The sequence below is a fragment of the Ornithorhynchus anatinus genome, chromosome 1, assembly GCF_004115215.2.
Source record: "Ornithorhynchus anatinus isolate Pmale09 chromosome 1, mOrnAna1.pri.v4, whole genome shotgun sequence".
Lineage (NCBI taxonomy): Eukaryota > Metazoa > Chordata > Mammalia > Monotremata > Ornithorhynchidae > Ornithorhynchus > Ornithorhynchus anatinus.
In genome coordinates this window covers 81,204,074-81,226,164 of record NC_041728.1, presented here as the reverse complement: position 1 = coordinate 81,226,164, position 22,091 = coordinate 81,204,074, and the positions used below count along the sequence as shown (strand labels likewise).

General features: G+C 38.0%; 1 protein-coding gene across 4 annotated transcripts in view; it reads right to left on the bottom strand.

Annotated features, from left to right (window-relative positions):
* ADGRB3 (adhesion G protein-coupled receptor B3) overlaps positions 1-22,091 on the bottom strand; it is a 688,563-nt gene that overhangs the window by 312,411 nt on the left and 354,061 nt on the right. For all 4 annotated transcript variants that reach the window (XM_029069998.2, XM_029069995.2, XM_039912307.1 and 1 more), the window contains exons 14-16: positions 17,969-18,118; positions 17,313-17,388; positions 951-1,053 (exon numbers count right to left, since the gene is read on the bottom strand). In XM_029069998.2, coding sequence (XP_028925831.1) covers positions 951-1,053; positions 17,313-17,388; positions 17,969-18,118 — 329 coding nt within the window. The remainder of the gene's footprint in view (positions 1-950; positions 1,054-17,312; positions 17,389-17,968; positions 18,119-22,091) is intronic.

Below are 22,091 nucleotides of genomic sequence, written 5' to 3'. Positions count from 1 at the left end.
TTATGTCTTTTTTTTCTGTTTGTTGTGGTACCACAGATATAAGTGCACCAGTTCCAGTTTACTGATGAGTTGGGAATTTTTCTAGTGTGTTCTAATGATCTTTCAGTGACAAGTATGATATAGCAAGGGTTTTTATGAGGTAGACTTAGACACTTGGGAGCTGAATGGAAAATAATAATTCATTCATGAAAGAGTCACAGAGTAGTTGAAAATGGCTTTTAAACCCTGCAAGCCTAGGCTAGATATAAACTGGGTTCATCCCCTATTACATATTCACAGTTTTCAGAGGGAATATACTGTAAATCCTACTTTTAAAAAGACCTTTAAAAAGATCACATTAAACTTAAAAAATTTACAATATTTTTCAAACTTATTGTTAACTCTGTTAACTGCTCATTCCTACCTGCTGCTTTGCTAGGTTTGCATTACTGTTATGCTTTTCATTACTGTCAGAATACAGACTAAGTGTTCTTTTCTGTCAGAAAATAGGTATGAGCGGAAAGACTGTTATTGTTGGAAATCTGATATTCCTAAAATAATTAAACTTTTATCTAAAAAACCCCAGTAATTATTCTTGTTTATTAAATACTCTTTAGTGAGCCAGAGGTTTCAGTCAGTGCTGATATTTCTCAATGCCTAATCAAAACTCTCCTGCAATTTTTCCTTTGTTCTACAAAATGGAAAAAGTTGGTTATCACCGTCCATATATTATCCCTTTATGTATGTGAAAAATCAATTTACAGTCACTGTGGTGCCTTATATTCTCCACCCTGAATCAACCCAATTCCTTCAACCTTACCCTCTGTGTCTTGTTTTCCAAACATCAGTTCGGACTGCCTTGTGCCTCTTTTGTTAGGCCAGAGGCCTTTATGGCATACGTTTTTCACAAACTTTAAGAGATACATGTAAGTACACTGCAACTGGAAAAATATTTAATGGATTAAACTTACATTGGCCAAATGGGCTAGTTCTATCTCCAGAAAAGAATCATCTGTTTTGGGCTCAGGCCTTATTGTGACCACGATGATTTTGGAATTAATGACAGTAAAATTTCTGAAACAAAGGAATAATGGTTAAAAGAAGGAGGTCCTAGCCATAGCATGAATGAATCAATTTATCATTAAATCTAGAACAGAAATAAGACTGACATATTTTTATGAACAAATGCTAATACAGTAGAATTAACAGTTTTCCTCTCTAAGAGACCAAACATCTTTCAAAATGCTTCCTTGAACTTTTTGGAGCAATTACCTGCAAAATTTAGCATGGATAAATCGCATTAATGGAATCATGTAGGCTTTATATACACAAATCATTTTAAAGGATTGAAAGCCATGACATACTAGTAATAGAGATTTATGAACTACGTTCTTTCTTTATATACTTTACACATTCTAAAGGTAAACATTCATATGTTTTAATATAACACTGGTTAGACCTTTTATTAACTAAAAATAATGATCAGTTATTAACAAACCAATTAATATAATTTTGTCAAGCAACAGGAGTTTAAATAAAATTAGGACATTGAAATGTTTTAAAAGTAAGCACAATTTTTTTATTTGCTTGGAAGCTGCTGTTGGATCTATTTCACTGCTAGTAGAGAATAAAAGTTTGTGCTACCAAGAGAATGAAATGGAATAAAATAATCATGTTTCAGCGTTACTTTCACATATCCCCAACTCCGGGGAAGCAATAGGGAGAAATTGGATGGGAATACACACAACAGAGAAAGCATAAAAGACATCATTCCTACCATGACCATGACCTTTGCTAGTACACATAAGATAAAAAGCAGAGAGTAGAGAGTATATACTGAAGCCAGGCTTTTGGAAGGTCAACAAGGATTATGTAAGATATATTACGTCTAGTAGTGAAAGACCATATATAACTCCAAAAGGTGACTAACTCCTTTGTTAGTGTCAGGCTCATTGTGTGTAATCAATGTCTTTTGGAATGCTTTTCATTAAAGTTATTTTTATTTTCTTTAACTGACATAGTAATTTGTTGGCTTGAAAATAAGGAGTGTTTAAGCCCCTATTTTAAAGCCAGTGGGGATATTGTTAGAGAGCAATATCACAGCTGGAGCAGGGTCCTAAGGATGTCTGTCAGGAGAATTTCAGGAAAAGAAGCTTGGACTCATAAGTTCCATTAATTGTGTAACAAGGGGTGCAACTGCCTACCCTTTGCAGAACCTGATCAGAATGGTCAGCTCTTCTGCCAAAAGTGCATCCCCATTGGAGCTCAAGACCTTGCTCTTCTAGGGGAGGGACCAGGGAAATATTACTTTTGGTTTTTCTATGGTGCACTGTGTCTGCTCACCTAATTCCCTGAGATCCACCAGAAGAACTTTTCTGTGTCTCTCAGTCTAAGTCAAACTTGGGTACAAGTGAAGTTGGGAGAGTGTGGCAGTCAATTCCACTTGTCCCCAACATTAGGAGAAGGAAGAGAAAGTCAAGAGTGTCACTCTGCGGTGTTTTCCCTGAGGAAAGTATAAAGACCTAGCCAAGCCAATCAGAGAGAAGAACTGGGGACGAGGTAGAGGAGACAGGTAGTTGGAGAAGACCTTCGCCCATCTTGAGTTGAGAAGTTGAGAGTTGTGTGCCAGGTACAGCAGGACAAAGGGAAAACTGATGTTGTTACCCTGAATGGACACAGGGCACAGGAAGAGACCAGAGAAGACCCTGGATTAGGGTTTGGACATATAGTCCGAGAGTTAGAACTCCAGAGGAACAAGGATCCTGCCCCAAAAGAAAGGAGGCTAAGAATCCTAAGTCTGAAGGACTTGGAAAAGTGAGACTGGAACCTTGGACATCCCAAGAAAAGAAGGGGAAGGACTGGAGGACCAGCACATTCAGCAAAGTAGAGCATATTCTGGGTGGGAACTAACAGATTCAGGGAAAGGCAGTTTGAACCAGATATTTTTTCACTGTTACTGAGGTAAAAAACTATTAAACATTTTAGAGATCTCAGATCTTTTTGTCACTACACAGGTGCAGTGGGGGCTGGAACCAGGTGGGGGAGGCTCCAGGTGCTGGGGAGACACGTGGACCTAGGTAAGCCACAGGCGGGGAGCTAGAGATCTTTTCTAGAGCTTCCTGTATCCAGTAGGCTAGTCCCAGATGATTCTTTTAACTTTGGGGATATGCCTGGGCTTCATTAGATGGATGGTAGCAGCAACAGGAGTGAAGGGACTGGAGGGCACTGAACAAAATACTCCCATCCTGTGTTAGAAGACTCGAAGAACTGGCCGGTTTTTAGAGCCTAGCAAAGGTTGACTGGCATCTGGGTGATACTAAAATGTCTCTGGAGACTCTTTTGCCTGAGATATGAGGCTGAGAAACCCCAACAATGTCACAGAGAGTTGAATTGGGGATCATTTTAGACAAAACCCTTTTCCAGCCATTTTCCCAATCAAAGCTCTCAGGCAATCATCTGGCCAAACCATAAGGTGTCTGACTACTGTTATTCAATCACTCAATCAAGCAATCATGTTTATTGAGCACTTACTATGTGCATAACACTGTATTAAGCACTTGGGAGAGTATTATACAACAGAATTAGCAGACACATTCCCTCCCTCTATTGAGATTTCAGTCTAGAGGTGAGCTAGTAGTCTCTCAGTCCCATTCTTACTTGCCTTGGGCTTTGATACTCTTGAACTTTAGTTTTACATACTACCTTGTAAAACCCCAACTTTAGTATTTTATGTTGCAATCCTTTCCAGTTTGTGGTACTAATGAAATCCCAGTTTTGATTATTACCTCATTTGGAAATCTGATCTAGCCATGACTGGAGGCTACCCAGTCTGTATAATTGGGTTCTGAGTAGAATTCCCAATTCATATCTGCTTTTAGTAGCCTAAATAAAGGGTGGCTAATTTTGATCCTAATTGGCAGTATTCAAAATTTCCTGAGGCAAATGCCTGGCTGGAGACTTACAGCTACTAAGGATAAATACCCATGCATTGCCATTAAAATACTCCTTAAATTAATCAATCAATGACATTTATGGAAAACTTACTGTGTGCAGAGCACTGTTCTAAACTCTTGGGAGAACAGAGTTGGCAGACATATTTCCTGCCCACAATGAATTTACATCTAGAGTTCAACGAGCTTATGAACAAAGCAGTATTTCATAGACAAGAAAGAATGCATTTGCAAGAATATAAAATTACTCAAATATATTTGTGCTATTCTATATTGGTCTGAATTTTCATAGAGCAATAGCATATTTTATAAAAAATGTCAAAGTTTGCAATACACTTTTTTTGTGGATATGGATGCCTATTCAATGCTGTTCATATAATAATAATAGTAATAATTAATAATTATGGTATTTGTTAAGTGCTTAACTATGTGCAAGACTCTGTATTAAGCGCTGAGGTCACTACAAGCAGTTTAGGTTGGACACAGTCCCTGTCCCAGCTGGGGCTCACAGTTTCAATACCCATTTTACAGATGAGGGAACTGAGGCCTAGAGAAGTGAAATGACTTGCCCAAGGTCACACAGCAGACAAGTGGAGGAGCAAGGATTAGAACCCATGAACTTCCGACTCCCAAGCCCGTCCTCAATCCACTACGCCGTGCTGCTTCTCATATGTGAAATATGACTCTTCCCTATTCTTGATCTTTGTGATAATTAGTCTTTCTACGTTTTAATGATTTATATTTTAGTTACTCCCTAAGTATTTTGTTTAATGAGCCCCTACTTATTGTTTATGATTTTGCAAAGTGCTTCAATATTCATCTGGAATAAAATATTTATGATTACAGAAAGAAAGCAAGTCATCATTTATTGAAGAGGAAGAGCCTACAGAATAAGTGAAGCACTGATAGAAAAGTATAGTAAAAGTATACAGTACAGAAGAAAGAGAAAAAGAATGTATAATAAAGAGGATTATTTAGTAAGTGCTCATTATACTTAGTGTAACTTAGTGGGGTCTCAGAAAGAGTGTGTCCAAGTCAAAGGATCACAGGATCACAGGAAGTCAGAAAACCTGGGTTCCTTTCCCAGCTCTCCCACTTGTCTGCTAAGTATCCTTAGGCATGTTACTTAACTTCCATGTGCCTCAGTTTTATCACCCCTGAAATGGGTTAAGGAGTAGGGTTCTAATCCCTACTCTGCTATTAACGTGCTGTGTGACCTGCAACAAGTCGCTTCTCTGCGCCTCAGTTTCCTCATCTGCAAAATGGGGATTCAATACCCATTCTCTCACCTATTTAGAGGGTGAACCCCATGGTGGAACTGGTTATCTTATATCGACCCTGGTCCTTAGTATAGTATTTGGTGATAGTAAGTGATTGACAAATACCACAAATATTATTAGTACAATTACTACTAGTACTACTAATAATGTTATTATAACTCTGCAGAGTTATTGGGAGGATTCATTCATTCATTCAATCATATTTATTGAGAAATTACTGTGTGCAGAGTACTGTACTAATCATTTGGAAATTACAGTTCAGCAACAAATAGAGACAATACCTACCCAACAATGGGCTGACAGTTTACAAGGGGGAGACAGAAAACAAAACAAAACAAAACAAGTCGACAGGCATCAATAGCATCAATATAAATAAATAGAATTATAGATATATACATATCATTAATAAAATAAATACAATAATAAATAGGGACATATATACGTAAGCGCTGTGGGGCAGGGAGAGGGTAGAGCAGAGGGAGGGAGTAGGGGTGATGGGCAGGGGAGGAGTAGAATAAAGGAGGGTTCAGTCTGGGAAGGCCTCCTGGAGGAGGTGAGCTTTCAGCAGGGCTTTGAAGGAGGGAAGAGAGTTAGTTTGCAGATGAGGAGGGAGGGCATTCCAGGCCAAATGTAAGATGTGGGCTAGGGGTCGATGGAGGAACAGGCGAGAAAGAGGCCCAGTAAGAAGGTTAGCACCAGAGGAGCAGAATGTGTGGACTGGACTGGAGAAGGAGATAAGGAAGGTAAGTATAGGGGGCAAGGTGATGGAGAGCTTTGAAGCTCATAGTGAGTATTTTCTTGATACAAAGGTTGATAGGCAACCTCTGGAGATTTTTGAGGATGGGGGTGAAATGCCCAGATCATTTAGTGGATAGAGCAAGTGTCTGGTAGTCAGAAGTCAGGATGTCTCCTGTGTGATCTTGGGCAAGTCACTTCCCTTCTCTGGGCCTCAGTTACCTCCTCTATAAAATGGGGATTGAGGCTGTTAGCCTCACATGGGACAGGGATTGTGTCCAACCTGATTTGCTTATATCCACACCAAAGCTTAATACAGTGCTTGGCAAATAGTAAGAGCTTAACAAATAGCATAATTATTATTAGGATAAAGCAAAATTCATGAAATCATTTGGGACAAATGAAATCACTACAGATTTAAAGTGCAGTCAATTCTCTGATAAAGTAGGAGATGAGTTTTTAAGGAAACTTGTTTAAGGAGAAATCAAACTGAAATATTCCTGCTGTATCTGATTTCTTATACATAGACAATACCAATTTTCCTGATACCACATCATGTTGCAACCAGATAGATGTATATTATCAGAAAAATCTTCTCTAATTCCACAATTGCCTTCTACCCAAATGTATCACAGAAACATACTCTATGGAGATATTGATTATATTAAACCCATTTTTCTATAAGGGAGACATTTTTGTTATACCTTGCTTAAGGAAAACCTGTGCTATAGTAGTCACACTTTCTGGCAATGTGGACATATGCATGTACTCAAGTAGTTTCTTCCAGTAATGAGGCATGCCCAGTCCAAACACAGTGGGGATCTTAGAAAAAAAAAAACATTTCCCCCTTCCCTAGTATCCTAACAAGAGTGCAGATTGTAACATGCATTATGGCAAAACTGAATGCAATACTATAATAAATTGTCATGCTATTTCAAATAGTTCATAGAAAATTTTTAGATGGACAGCTATTCCATTTTAAATCTAATTTTTCAACTACTCCATTTTTTTTGAGTGTATGTTTGAATACACTCAGATTTCTAGTAGACTTAGACTACAAATGTTGAGCCCAGATATTCTATACTAGTCTTTCAGTGGCACAAGGACACACCCCTAAGAGGCACAGTAGGAAAGCTATTTTCCTCAGTCATCCCTGGGTAGGTGAAGTACGAAGCAAATCAAAGGAGTTGGTAGGTCTTTTAGGAAATTATAAATGGAATACAGACCTTTAGACCAAGGTTAAGGTTTACAGGACCTCTCTTCAATAAGAATCAGTATGGCTATAACTTGATTTCATATCTACCAATATTGTACTTGTACTCTCCCAAGCTCTTAGTACAGTGTTCTGCACATAGTAAGTGCTCAGTAAATGCCACTGATTATTTATACCATATGAATTTTTATTTCCAACAACTATACCAACCATCCACACACAAATCAGAATAGTAAAAAAATAAGGTCCTGGAATGCAAGCAGATGACAACTATTGAAACAGTGCTTAAACAGATTTGCGGGACATGGAAGGAGATTGGATAACAGCAAGAAACACTTCTGTGTGACTAAATGAGAAGCAGCATGGCTCAGTGGAAAGAGCCCGAGCTTGGGAGTCAGAGGTTGTGGGTTTTTATCCGGCTCTGCCACTTGTCTGCTGTGTGACCTCAGGCAAGTCACTTCACTTCTCTGGGCCTCAGTTCACTCATCTGGATTAAGTCTGGGAGCCCCATGTGGGACAACCTGACTACCTTGTATCTAACCCAGCGCTTAGAAGAGTGTTTGGCACATAGCACTTAATAAATACCAACATTATTATTATTAAATAACATGGAAAGAACTAGGAAGGAAGGATAAAGTTTAAAGATTCAGTGAAGATTCAAGCAACTGATGGCTTGATGCATGGAAAGAAGAATGAAAGTTTTTTTTGACCAGAGACTTCAAGGAGACTGTGATACCAAGAGGAAGAATGAAAAATTGCCCATGCAACAGAATTTTGCAGTGTGAAAGAGACAAGACTATGGATTGGGTATCACTCTTTTTAGGAATGTTATTATTCATAGATAAATTATCTGTATCAGTTATATGAATTCTCTGTTTATCTTGAATGAAAAATACCTATACACACATCATGAATAGTGGGCAATGGGATCCCCAAACTGCTATATGACAAGAGTGGCGATGATGTAACAAAAATAAGTGTTACTTGGAAGGAATTTCACATTATCTGAGTTTGTGTGATACTGAATTTTAAAGTTACTTCTGTTTCTTCACTTTTATGCTTTCTTCCCATTAACTAGACATATTTTAGCATGATATCCATTTAATGGATATCATAGTGTCATCCAGTAAATATGTGTGTGTGTGTCTGTGTGTGTGCATGTATATGTAAACTCTTCCTGTTCAAGGAGACCACTATTGCGATGGAAATTTAACCTACTATCTCATGCAGCAAAATCATTTGTGCATACCAAAAATCCCAACAATCTTTTCCATAATGCATTGTGTTCTTGAAACACACACACACCACACTCGCATACATCTATATGTCTTTTAATGTCTCTTCACAATGTGGAAGTGGGACCACATTACATTATGGATCCCAGGCTGCATCTCTCATCATCCTTGAGTGTCTGTGGGAGATTGAGGTCACTTGAATTTGCTCATTTTGCTTATTTCATTGCTAGTTTTTGAATGTTTAGAGGGTGTAGGACTGTTGCAGAACAGGCTTTAACATAATTCTCCTTATCTTCCCACCCAATTCTTGTTCCTCACTGATTTTCCCACCCCTGTAGACAGCACCATCATCTTTCCTGTCTCACAAGCTTTTAACCTTGGCTTTATTCTTGACTCATCTCTTTCATTAACATACTTGCTTAATCTGTCACTAAATCCTGTCAGTTTAACCTTTATAAACATCACTAAAATCCATTCTTTCTCCTCCATCCAAACTGCTACCATGTTAATCCAAACAATTATCCTATCCCACCTTTATTATTGTATCATTCTCCTTGTTGACATTCCTGCCTTCTGTCTCTCTGCACTCCAGTCCATCCTTCACTTTGCTCCCTGCATCATTTATCTACAGAAACATTTTGTTCATGTTTTCCTACTCATCAAGACCCTCCAGTGGTTGCCCATCTACCACTGCACCATATATAATTGCTTACCATTGGCTTGAACACACTCACTACTTTCTATCTCACCTCACTGCTCTCGTACTGCAATCCAGCCTGCACACTTCTCCCTCTGGTGCCAACCTACTTTTTGTAACTCAGTATCGTTTACCTCACCACCAACCTCTTATCCATGTCCTACCTCTGTCCTGAAACACCTTCCCTCTTCATATCCAACACAGAATTACTCTCCCCACCTTCAAAGCTTTATTGAAGGAACACCTTCTCCAAGAAGCCTTCCGTTACTAAGCCTTCATTTCCTCTTCTCCCACTCCTTCTGCATCACACTGATTTGTTCCCTTTATTGACTGATTATTGACTCCTTCATCAGCCCCATAATACTTATGTACAAATCTATAATTAATTTATTTATATTGTCTGTATATCCTTCTAGACTTTGAGCTTGTCAGAGACAGGGAATATGTCTACCAACTTTGTCATACTGTACTCTCTTAAGTACTTAGAACAGTCCTCTGTACACAGTAATTACTCAATAAATACAATTAATTGATTAAGTCAACTTTTAATTCTTATAATGAGACTCAAATGAGATCAATTTCAAAATTTGTCCAAAAGCCAGAAAAGCTTTACCTTGAACAAACCTCTTAGGACAGAAGGTCAGATAGCTGATTTATTTGATTTTGCAATGTTTAAATTCATTTTATTCTTAGAAAATCATTTTAGAATACTACTGACTTCCTTCAATATGTACAGAATACTTGTAGATTTAACAAATATTATAATAGGCGTTCTAAGAATATTGTGAAATTTGGGTTATATAAGAGTTTAATCTTTGAAAATTTGATAGTTCTATATAAAATCCACCAGAAGTCAGAGTTTTTACCTAATTAATCAGTTTCTTCAAGTTGAAGTATTATTTTCATTCATTCATGACTGAATAAACTCCTAATAATTCACATTCTGTTAAAATGATTAAATATAATGATAATAATAATAATGTTGGTATTTGTTAAGTGCTTACTATGGGCAGAGCACTGATCTAAGCGCTGGGGTGGATACAGGGTAATCAGGTTGCCCCACGTGAGGCTCACAGTTAATCCCCATTTTACAGATGAGATAACTGAGGCACAGAGAAGTTAAGTGACTTTCCCACGGTCTCACAGCTGCCAAGTGGCAGAGCCGGGATTCAAACCCATGACCTCTGACTCCCAACCCTGGGCTCTTTCCACTGAGCCATGCTGCTTCTCTATATTATGTCCTAAGGAATTATTTAATTTTAAAAAGAAAAAATCCAAACTGGGTAATCGAGTTAGATATATGAAGAATGTTTGTAAAGTTGCTGTATATAAAGAATGTCAAAACATCTGTATATAGATGGTCTTTCTGGATCTGTTTGAAGGAAGCTTCCTAATTATTTCTGCACAATATGTTATGTCACATATAACTCTAAGATTCCCCAGAGGGCAATTAAACAAAGTAATGCTTTGAAAATTATTGCACTGAAAACAATTTTCTAGCAACCAAACAGCAGTATGCATTGGTTTGGCCCTGGGGGCCATACTGATGTGGAGACATTGCTCAATCCATATTAAACTAGGCCACAGAAATGTTAAAAATAATTATGAAAACAAAGACCTACATGTTAGAAGAGGTATGTGTAAAATATTGCTAAATATTTTAGGAATACATGAGACAACTCCAGAATATTTTAAGTCCCATATAGGGAGGCAGTTAATTTTCATTCATATTAAACACCCATTTTTAATAAGATTTTCTATTTTCATTAAGATAAGAAGGAATAAATAACATAACATTTGGCAATAATCATTTGAAATGTCTTAGTTCGTATATTTTCTAGGATACATGCTGACAAACTTTGGTGGACAGTTCGGTGGAATTATTTTATATACATATATATGTATATAATTATTTTATATACATATATATGTATATAAAATAATTCAATTAATTTTTTTGGGAAAAATTCATGCAAATGATTTGCTTTTGCCTTTGTCATCTGAATATCTCAGGTGTAAGGAAGTTGTGATCTAAATTACCCAGATATATTCTTTTCTATGTTGACTACATAGGTAATTTTTAGGTTTTGTCAGGGACAACAATATTAGCAACTGGAGTTCAATGAGGTCATAAAACAGGTGTGACCAAAACTGTATCACATTTCAAGCAACTCACCCATGGAAGAAATGTCTCTCTTAAAATGAGAAAGCAAGATTTTCAAACTCTAACATGGTTAAGAAAAAATAAACATAAATCATAGGCTTTTACAACTCCTAAGCACTTGGAAAGTTTGTACAATACAAGAGATTTGAAAGACTTGTTCCCCTCCCACAAAGAGTTTATAATCTCGAGGGAGAGGCAGACTTTAAAATTAATTAAGGATATATACTAAGTGCTGTGGAGCTGAGGATGGGGTAGGTAGTAAGTGCTTAAAGGGTAGAGAAACAGCGTGGCTTAGTGGAAAGAGCATGGGCTTAGGAGTCAGAGGTGGTGAGTTCTAATCCCTGATCTGCCACTTGTCAGCTATGTGACTTGGGCAAGTCACAACTTCTCGGTGCCTCTGTTACCTCATCTGTAAAATGTCCCTGTGGGACATCCTGATTACCCTGTATCTACCCCAGCGCTTAGAACAGTGCTTGGCACTGTAAGCGCTTAACAAATACTAACATTATTATTACAGGTCCAATTGCATAGACAAGAAAGCAACACTGAAGGGAGAGAGAGTACTGGAAATGAGGGCTTAGCTTAGAACACCTCTTGGAAGAGATGATTTAAGAAGGCTTTGAAGGTGGGGAGAGTGATGGTCTATCTAGTATGACGGGGCAGGGACTTCCAGGTCAGAGGAAGGAAGTGGATAATAGGTTGGTGGTGGGATAGATGAGATTGAGTACCGTACGTGACTAGGTTGGTATTAGAGGAACAAAGTGTGTTGGCTGGGTTATATTGGGAAATCATATAGGTAAGGTAAGGAGGGAGTGAGATAGGTGAGTGTTTTAAAGCCAATGGTAAAGAGTTCTGTTTGATGGGGCAACCATTGGAGATTCTTGAGGAGTGAGAGACATGGATTGAATAGTTTCTTAGAAAAATGATCTGAGCAGGAGGAGCGCAAGATATGGACTGAAATGGAGACAGACAGGAGGTAGGTCAGAGAGGAGGCTGATGCAGTAGTCAAGGCAAGATATTAGTGGGATTAGAAAGCATCCTTAATCTTTTGGGTTCAAAAGATCAAATTTTTCAATGGAATTGCTACAGGCAGAAGCATCCCTTCTGCCTCCTCACTCTAGGCTTCAAGGCTCTCCATCACCTTGCCCCTTCCTACCTCTCCTCCCTTCTCTCTTTCTACCGCCCACCCCGCACGCTCCGCTCCTCTGCCGCCCACCTCCTCACCGTCCCTCGGTCTCGCCTATCCCGCCGTCGACCCCTGGGTCACGTCCTCCCGCGGTCCTGGAACGCCCTCCCTCCTCACCTCCGCCAAACCGATTCTCTTTCCCTCTTCAAAACCCTACTTAAAAATCACCTCCTCCAAGAGGCGTTCCCAGACTGAGCTCCTCGTCCCCCTCTACTCCCTCTGCCATCCCCCCTTTACCTCTCCGCAGCTAAACCCTCATTTTCCCCTTTTCCCTCTGCTCCTCCACCTCTCCCTTCCCATCCCCACAGCACTGTACTTGTCTGCTCAACTGTATATATTTTCGTTACCCTATTTATTTTGTTAATGAATTGTACATCACCTTGATTCTATTTAGTTGCCATTGTTTTTACGAGATGTTCTTCCCCTTGACGCTGTTTAGTGCCATTGTTCTTGTCTGTCCATCTTGTAAGCCCGTCAAACGGCAGGGACCGTCTCTATCTGTTGCCGACTTGTTCATCCCAAGTGCTTAGTACAGTGCTCTGCACATAGTAAGCGCTCAATAAATACTATTGAATAAATACTATTGAATGAATCCCTTTCAGCCCAGCCCATATTTGAATACTAGATTAGATATAAAAACTGTGAGTTGCCCAATGAGCTCATTTCAGTATAAATCAATCAACAGTACTCATTTATGGTTAAATTTATGCAGTAACTGGCATGAACTGCTTGTACCTTCTCAGAAAATAAATTCTAAGTACATACGTCACAATATCTGTTTCATCAACAAACTGAATCCTAACCCTGACTCTCCAAAAAACATCTTGTATTTTTTAAGCTAGGCAAGCATTATTAACTACTACATAGATTCAAATCAAATTTTTGATGTCTTACTCGTCTTCTTATCTCTAACCTTTCCTTCAGATACATATCTGCATTGTTCTGAAGCAAAACAGTTGAAATGGTAGATAGATAATGTTGTCAGAGTTTGAATTTTATAATCATTCGAATGGTTTGAATTTTAGGAGCACAGTACAAATAACACATTCTTTCATTTAACCTCACAATATTCTTGAGTTAATATTAAGATAAATAAATAGTATGAACATTTTACAAAATAGTTATCTGAGCCTTGAAGCAAGAAATTGGCTTGTTAAATTTACACAATAAATCATTGGCAAATTCAGGATTTTCTGGTCCCATTATAGTGCTTACTGTGTGTAGAACAGTCTTCTAAGGGCTGGGAATAAATACATAGGTGAGAATTAGACATTGTCTCTTATCTTCAGGGTTCTCATAATTGTGGTGTTTGCTAATTGCTTACTATGTGCCAAGCACTGTATTAAACTCTGGGGTACATACCATATAATTGGGTTGGACACAATCTCTGTGCTACATGCAACTTTGTGACAACCAGTTCCTCTGGGCTCTACCCTTAGGAGAGGGAGGAGAAAGTCAAGAGAGTCATTCCCTGGTTACTATCCATGAAATGCAAACTGAAACAATGAGAGAAGTACTGGGGAGGAAGTACGGGGCAAGTTGGGAAGAAGAAGGAGAACCTTGGACATCTTGAAGTGAGGAGACATGAGACATAGGGAGAGCTCAAGCCGTTGACACTGGATAGATCCAGGACACAGGGAGGGATCAGAGAGAAACCCTGGAGGTTCAGAGGCCCATGGTCAGGACTCTCGAGGAATGGGGTTCCTGCCCCTGAGAGGGAGAAGAATGTGAGCCATGGGATGCCTGCTGGAAAGTAAATAGGATCCCCTGGAGGAGGAAGAGTATTAGATTAGAGAAATACCCTTTAACCTGGATTTGGTTTTGTTATTAATTTATAAATAATTCATTAAATCGTCATCATCATCATCAATAGCATTTACTGAGTGCTTACTCTGTGCAGATCCTGGGACGGCACAATACAACAGAGATGGTGGATTGTAAATTCCTAAGATCTTTTCTTTTATGGTATTTGTGAAGTGTTACTATGTGCCAGCTATACTAGGCTCTGGAATAAATACAAGTTAATCAGGCTGGACACAGTCCCTGTCCCGCATGGGACTCACAGTCTTAATCCTCATTTTACATATGAGGTAACTGATGGCTCAGTGGAAAGAGCCAGGACTTGGGAGTCAGAGGTCATGGATTGGAATCCCGGCTCTGCTGCTTGCCAGCTGTGCAACTTTGGGCAAATCACTTAACTTCTTTGTGCCTCAGTTACCTTATCTGTAAAATGGGGATTAAGACTGTGAGCCCCACATGGGGCAAACTGATCACCTTGTATCCCCCCCAGCGCTTAGAACAGTGCTTTGCACGTAGTAAGCCCTTAACAAATACCACCATTATTTAAAGTGACTTGCCCACATGGCAGAGCCAGTATTAAAACCCTGGTCCTTCTGACTTCGAGGCCTGTGCTCTTTCCACTTGGCCAAGCTGCTTCTGCCTGTGGTAGAGCCTGGGGGAGAAGCTCCAGATATTAGGCAGATATGTGACTTGGGGAGCCCTGTGTGGGAGCACTTTGTTTACAGGCCTTTGTTTACAGGCTTCCTGCAACCAAGCCCCAGGAAGGGGGTGGTAGGCTTGTCCCTGATGAACTCCATGCCTCGGGTGATGCTTTCAGCTTTAGAATGGTGGCAGCAATGGGAGTGCAGGGATTTGGGGTGCAGTGAGTATGATGCCCCAATCCTGCATTAGAAAAATAAGAAGTTTGGAGAACTTCATGACCTAGTGGGTTCAGACTGAAAACTCCCAGTAATGTCACAGGCCTCTGTGGTCTAAGTAGCAGGGAGAACATGTCTTGATTTTATAGGTGATAAAACTGAGACACAGAGAAGTTAATGTCTTGACCAACGTCACCCAGATGGTAAGGGGCAGAGGCAGAATTAGAACTCAAGTGCTGTCACTCCAAGGCTCATTCTCTTTCTACAAGGTCGTGCTGTGTCAACTATCTGTAAAATGAAGCAATTGTGTAAATGAGCTCTCCTTTCAGAATTCTGATAGGACGACAGATATGAACAGCAATTTAAAGATCAAATCAAGTGCTTTTAACTAGTTTGACAAACACCAATCAAAACACAGGGAGGTATTTGCTCCAGTTGAACTGGGTGACTCAGAACCTGTTATATTGCTTAAAGCAGTAATTAGGAAAATGATTTTCATTAAAAACCATGAAAAAAAGAGGGAGTTGATGAAAACGTTATACAGAACCGCCTAACCTATTATTTTCCCAATTAATAACTATTCTATCAAAAGGAAATATGTGTACATTAAGACATCTGGGTGATTTGCTGAGCATTCTAATAATGTATTCCATGTAGAAGGAAGAAAGATTTCTTCAAGAGAATTGTGACGAATCATTGCAGCTGCAGAATATGCAAAGACCTGGAAGCTTGAGTGGGAGATTATTTTCCGCTGGGTTGAACATTAATTTTTACTAACTGTGTTGAAAAATGTGCTCATCATTCATGTTTTCTCCTCCCTGAAACCTCTAATGGTTACTCATGAAAGAATAAGAGCAGAGTGCATGTCATCTGCTAGTTTTACTCTAAATATGAAGATTCTGGTCATTAGGAATACTCTTAAAAAACAATGGGAGGCAAGGAAAGGGAAACTTGAGTGGCACGATAGCCAAGCATCACTATCCAAATATGTGGCTCAATTGATGGTATTCATTGAGTGCTTACTGTGTGCAGGACCACTGTACTAAGTGCTTGAAAAAGTACATAAAAATAGAATAGGTAGCCATCATCTCTTTCCACAAGGAGTTTAAGGAATGAATGGGGGGGACACAGTCCTTAAAATTAATTACTAATGGAAACATACATAGCTGTGGGCCTGGGTTTGGGGTGAATATTAAAGTCCTTAAAAGTTATAAACCCAAGTACATAAGTAAGTGTGTATCCAACTAATTTTGTTACATGATTAGGAGAACATTCAGAAATCAAAACAGTTATGAAACACTCCTTTTTCTTGAGGCAACTAAGACTGCATATGCATTTAGAAACAAATGGAAACTTTATGTAAGTGTGGGAAGAGACCAAGTGTTTTGAGGACTCATGTAATATGTATGTGTGTACTTTATATTTATATCCTTAATATATACATATACACACACATATGTATAGATATATAAGATAAATATATCTGTATATTCCTGGCATATATATTCCCTGACAACACTGCTGTGTTCCTTACATTTGAGGATGACACTGCTGATCATGGCATTCCATCCATGTATGTGAACATCACTGTAGTCTGCATGCATTAATAAACTTTAAGAAACTTTTATGGCTCTTTAGTGCCTGCAGTGAGGGGTACTTCCTATGCAAGACCCTATACAGTGGGTTTTTTGTTGTTATTGTTTGCTTATTTGTCTAAATAAAAGGTTCAAGCCTTGGGAGGAAATAGAATGTAGATGCATTGCCAGTTGTTAAGGGATGACTCGCTCTCTGGAAGGCTAAAGAAAATTTGAGGAATAGCAACACTATACTAAGTACATAGAGTAAAAGAAGTAAGGTTCATTATGCTATTATGGATATTATAGAGAATAAAGTATACATCTTGTTCATCCCAAGCGCTTAGTACAGTGCTCTGCACATAGTAAGCGCTCAATAAATACTATTGAATGAATGAATGAATCAGTGGATTTAAACATGAATTAAGTCATGGTTATTTAAATATGATCATATACCAATTTAATGAACAGCCCATTCACATATTATGTATTTTGGAATAATAAGAAAGCAAATAATATATTTTGGATTACTGTAAAAATAGGTAAACTTTACTGTCTGTTTTCAGTATATATTCTAGAACTAACAGCCTGAATGACATTATTTTAATTGAAATCCAAAAGCATATTGATAGGGTTTCTTACCGTAAAGTAGGCAAAATAAGATCTAAATTTTTGTAGAGAACTGCTCCAAGAACAAACACAGAAGATTCATCCAATTCTAAAGGAAAAACATATTTAGATTTTAAACATTTTAAGATAATATGTCTTTAAGCACTCTCTAATCAGTATCCACCTCTAGGTACATATGTGTCATTTCTGTATGAAGGAAGTTTTGTTAATGTATTAAAAAAATTTTTTTCTTTCTCAAAATTTAAACAAGTTAATAAATTATGCTAGATTACTAATTATCCTTCTCATAATAAATCCTAAATATAAGTAGGAAACCTCTGGGAAAAGTAAGGCATTTTAAAGGATTTGGAGAAACAGAAAGGAATATTTCTGAATATGTGCCTGATCTGATTATCTGGTATAATCAGCTGCTTATCAAAGGGCTTGGCACATAGTAAATACTTACTAATATCATTTTTTTAGTATTAACATTGTTATTATTATCACTAATGATATTTTCATGAGATTCTTAAAATAACATATCATAGTAGTCCTGACTCTACAGAAACATGTCCCTAAGAGAACTTCTACTAGAATGCCTAAGCTTTGCTACAAACAGTTAGATGACCATAGCAATAATAGAAATGAAATAATAACGTTATCATATTCATTTCTAAAGAAGTCTTTACCTCTTGATGACATTGGGGTGAAGATGTTCTTGGGAATAACCACCCTGTCTTCTGAGTTCCGTGCCCAATCAACCATTCCTTTCCTTCCCTTCATTGGGAAATTGATGTCGGTTAAAACAGAAGCTGCAGGAAGCTTCTGAATGCTAGCCACTAGTCAGAAATAATCACAGAGTTTATGTTTGTTTATGTCTTGTTTGACACATTTTAAGGCTAAGTGCTTAAAATACATTGCAAATTTTCAAGACTATTTACTTGGGTTACAAAGTTTACTTTTAATATAACACAGGATATTCATTTTATTTCAACATTTATACATTAATGCCATCACTTATCAGACCAGGTTCATACTGACTCTTTTCAAAGAAATTGCAAAATGATTTAGTCAGATTTAAAAACACATCTATATTGTGATTCCAGAGTGAACTCTGAAATGAAATGAACTCTGAAATGGCACTTTAAAGCAAGAGGATGATTCCAATTGCTCTGGGAACTACAACTGCTGGAATCAGGCTAATGATGCAGTAACCATGTCTAAACCACACAGACACAGCACTATTTGGAGAAATAGCTATAAAACAGTTTGCTATAGTAGAAGCCTTTTTTACCTGGCAAAAATCGGAAAATATTTGTTGGGAAGAGATTCACTTTCCTTAAACATAATGGCCTCTTTCGATAATCAAAACACATTATGCTCTAGGATGTTCTCCTGTATTAATGAGCCCATAAGAGAAAATGTTTTAAGCTCCACCGGTGGAGCCTATATCTTCCATGCTATTATAATTCAAAATGAAGAATTTAAACCTCATACACAATTATAATGTCATGTCTTCCTTCCAATTTTAATTTTCATATTGGAATTCTTTTTTCAGAGAATTTGTGTTCACAATTTGGTTCTCAAAATTCTGCTGTTTCTGTATGGGTCAAAACAGGTACAGAAGTAGGCTCTAGCTCAAGCCAGGCCTTGGCCATAGTGGGCAGATAAATGAGGTGGACTAAAAATTATTGTCCCCAATGCCTGCTTCAGTTTCATATATATGTGTGGTTCTTTTCTTGTGCTGATCCCAAGAGACAGTGGGGTTTGGGTTCAACTGGTATCAAAGCAGCAAAAGGGCCTGGCTAGTAGGGACAGGCGGCCAGGGGTACATGAAAAAGCTTGACCTTGGGGCCAAGGAGGAGGAAGAGAAAGAGGAGGAGGAACAGGAGAAGGAAGAAGAGGAGGAGTACTAGTAGCATTTACTGAATGTCCACTTGGCATAGTACCTGACCTAGACCCTTAGGAAGTATAGAATAACAAAAGTCATACATTCCCTTCCCACTGGGAGATTTTACTCTGATGAGGGAGACAAACATAAAAACATATATACACACACACATATATATAAATATATATGTATATATATACACACACACATATACACACACACACATATAATTATATATATACTGAATTTGTTTTAACATTCATTCAATAGTATTTATTTAGCACTTATTATGTGCAGAACACTGTACTAAGTGCTTGGAATGTACAAATCGGCAACATAGAGACAAGTCCCTGCTCTTTGACATGCTTATAGTCTAATCGGGGGATGTATATATTTTCATGTATGCATATATATTTTTGTTAGCGCATATAAATATATATATGTATACATATATATATATATATACAGGCTAAGGATGGTGTATCCAAGAGAGGACACAAGAGGCAGGGAAGAAGAGAGAGGTTTTCTGTAGCTTTGATTTAATTTTGCCTGTTTTGAAATTATTTGCTATGTAAACTGCCTCTAGCCAGGTCTTTGAATAGCAACTCAGTATTAAGAACTTTCAAAATATAAAGAATGGATATAAACAGTTCCTCAGAGATCTTATAGCAAAAATCTTCTGAAAATGAATCAATTATATGGACTGTATTCACAGAATAGAAGGGCATGGATTCTAGGAAGCTTATTTGACAGCCACTCTGATACTTTTGTTTACCCTCTGTATCATTTTCTATTTATGATTAAATTATCTGTAAATCAGACTTATGCTTGTCTAGAAATCTGAGCTGACTCCATGGCAACACTGTCAGTTTATAGTAAGAATCAGGTTACTTTGAAAGAACTGATGGGACTGCACATTTAAAAACCACTCAGAGAGATGATAAGCAATCTCTTTGGCAGCCATAGAAACATTCTGCATGACAACTATTCCTATTATTCCTTGAGCAATGCTTTTTCTAATCAATTTACAGCAGAGATAATGCAGTTGGTCTAATTTGCACATAGGTTTATCCTGAGATCTGAAATAGGATTTGCCTGTAGGTGTCTCCCATAAGGGTTAAATGAAAAGACAACAGAGAAAACTGTAAAAAGCAATCATAAAAAAAAATTAGAGTAAAAATCCATTAGGTAGCTCATAAATGGATTTCGTTTTGAAGGAAATTGTAATTCAAGTTAAGAAGAGAGAAAATTTAGATGGTAACAATATTAGCTCTGAAAATGTATGACTTGACAACTGACTCCTTTATCCAAATCAGATTTGTTATGTATTAGTGCATCACATTAGTGAGACTGTACTTGAGGTTCTTTCAGCTTTTCTTCAGGCTCTCCAATTATGATAGAAGTGGATAAAATTATTCAGAATTCTAATTTAACATTTAATCCCCAAATTGAAATTTTAAAGGAAGATTTGAAAGAAATATGGGTCCTAGTTATTTCAAGGAATTCAGTTGTATATATGTTATTTAGTAGTAGAGAATAGACTGTTTATTTGATTATTTTTTCTAACGCTCTCCATCTACACATGTTGCCTTGGAGAACCCATTTGCTCACATTGTTTCAACTTCCATATCTATGAAGGCGATTCCCAAATCTAAATCTCAAGCCCTGATTTCTTTCCCTCTCTGCAGCCTCACATTTCCTCCTGCCTTCAAGAAATCTCTACTTGGATATTATTCCTTCACCTCAAATTTAACAAGTCAATAAAAAAACTCATCTTCCCACCTAAATCCTGTCCTTCCCCTGGTTTTCTTATCCTTGTAGACAGCTACATCCTTCTTGTCTTAAAAGTCCCATAACCTTGGCATTACTTCTCTCTCCCATCCAACACACATATCAATCAATTATTAAATCCTTTTGTGTCAAGCTTCACAATGTTGCTAAAATCTGTCCTTTCCTGCCTTGATTACTGCATCATTCTCCCTGTTTCCTGTCACTCCCCACTTCATCCCAAACTTCATTCTGCTGCACAGATCAATTTTCTATGGAAATGTTCAGTCAATATTCTCAACTCTTCAAGAACCTCCAGTGACTGCCCATCCACTTCCACATCAAGCAGAAACTCCTTACCATAGATTTAGGGCACGCAATCAACTTGCCCCCTCCCACCTCACCATGCTACTCTCACATTACAACCTGGACCACATACTTCACTCTTCTAATAATAATTATAGTAATAATAATAATGATGACATTTGCTAAGCACTTACTAAGTGCCAAGCACTGTTTTAAGCTCTGGGCTAGATATAAGATAATCAGGTTATCCTACTTGGGGTTCAGAGTCTTATTCCACATTTTACAGATGATGTAACTGAGGCACAGAGAAGTTAGGTGACTTGCCCAAAGTCACACAGCTAACAAGTGGTGGAGTCCGGATTAGAACCCATGAACTCTGACTCCCAATCCCATGTTCTTTCCATTAAGCCACTCTGCTTCTCCTAATGTCAACCTACTTACTGTACCTCGATCCATCTACCTTGCCACTGACCTTCACCCATGTCCTGCCTCTGTCTTTAATTACCCTTCCTCTTCATATCTGACAGACAGTTACTCTCTTCCCTATCAAAACCTTATTGAAGGCATATCTTCTTCAAAAGGCCTTCCCTAATTAAGCTCTTTTTTTTTTATCCCACTCCCTTCTGTGTTGCTCTGACTTCACCCCTCCATCCCCCAAACCCCACAGCATAATAATAACAATAATAATAATAATAATTGTGGCATTTATTAAGCACTTACTGTGTGCTAGGCACTATTCTAAGCACTTGGGGTGGATACAAGAAAATCAGGTTGGACACAGTCCATGTTCCACATGGGGCTCACAGTCTTAATCCCTATTTTCCAGGTGAGGTAACTTAGCACAGTGC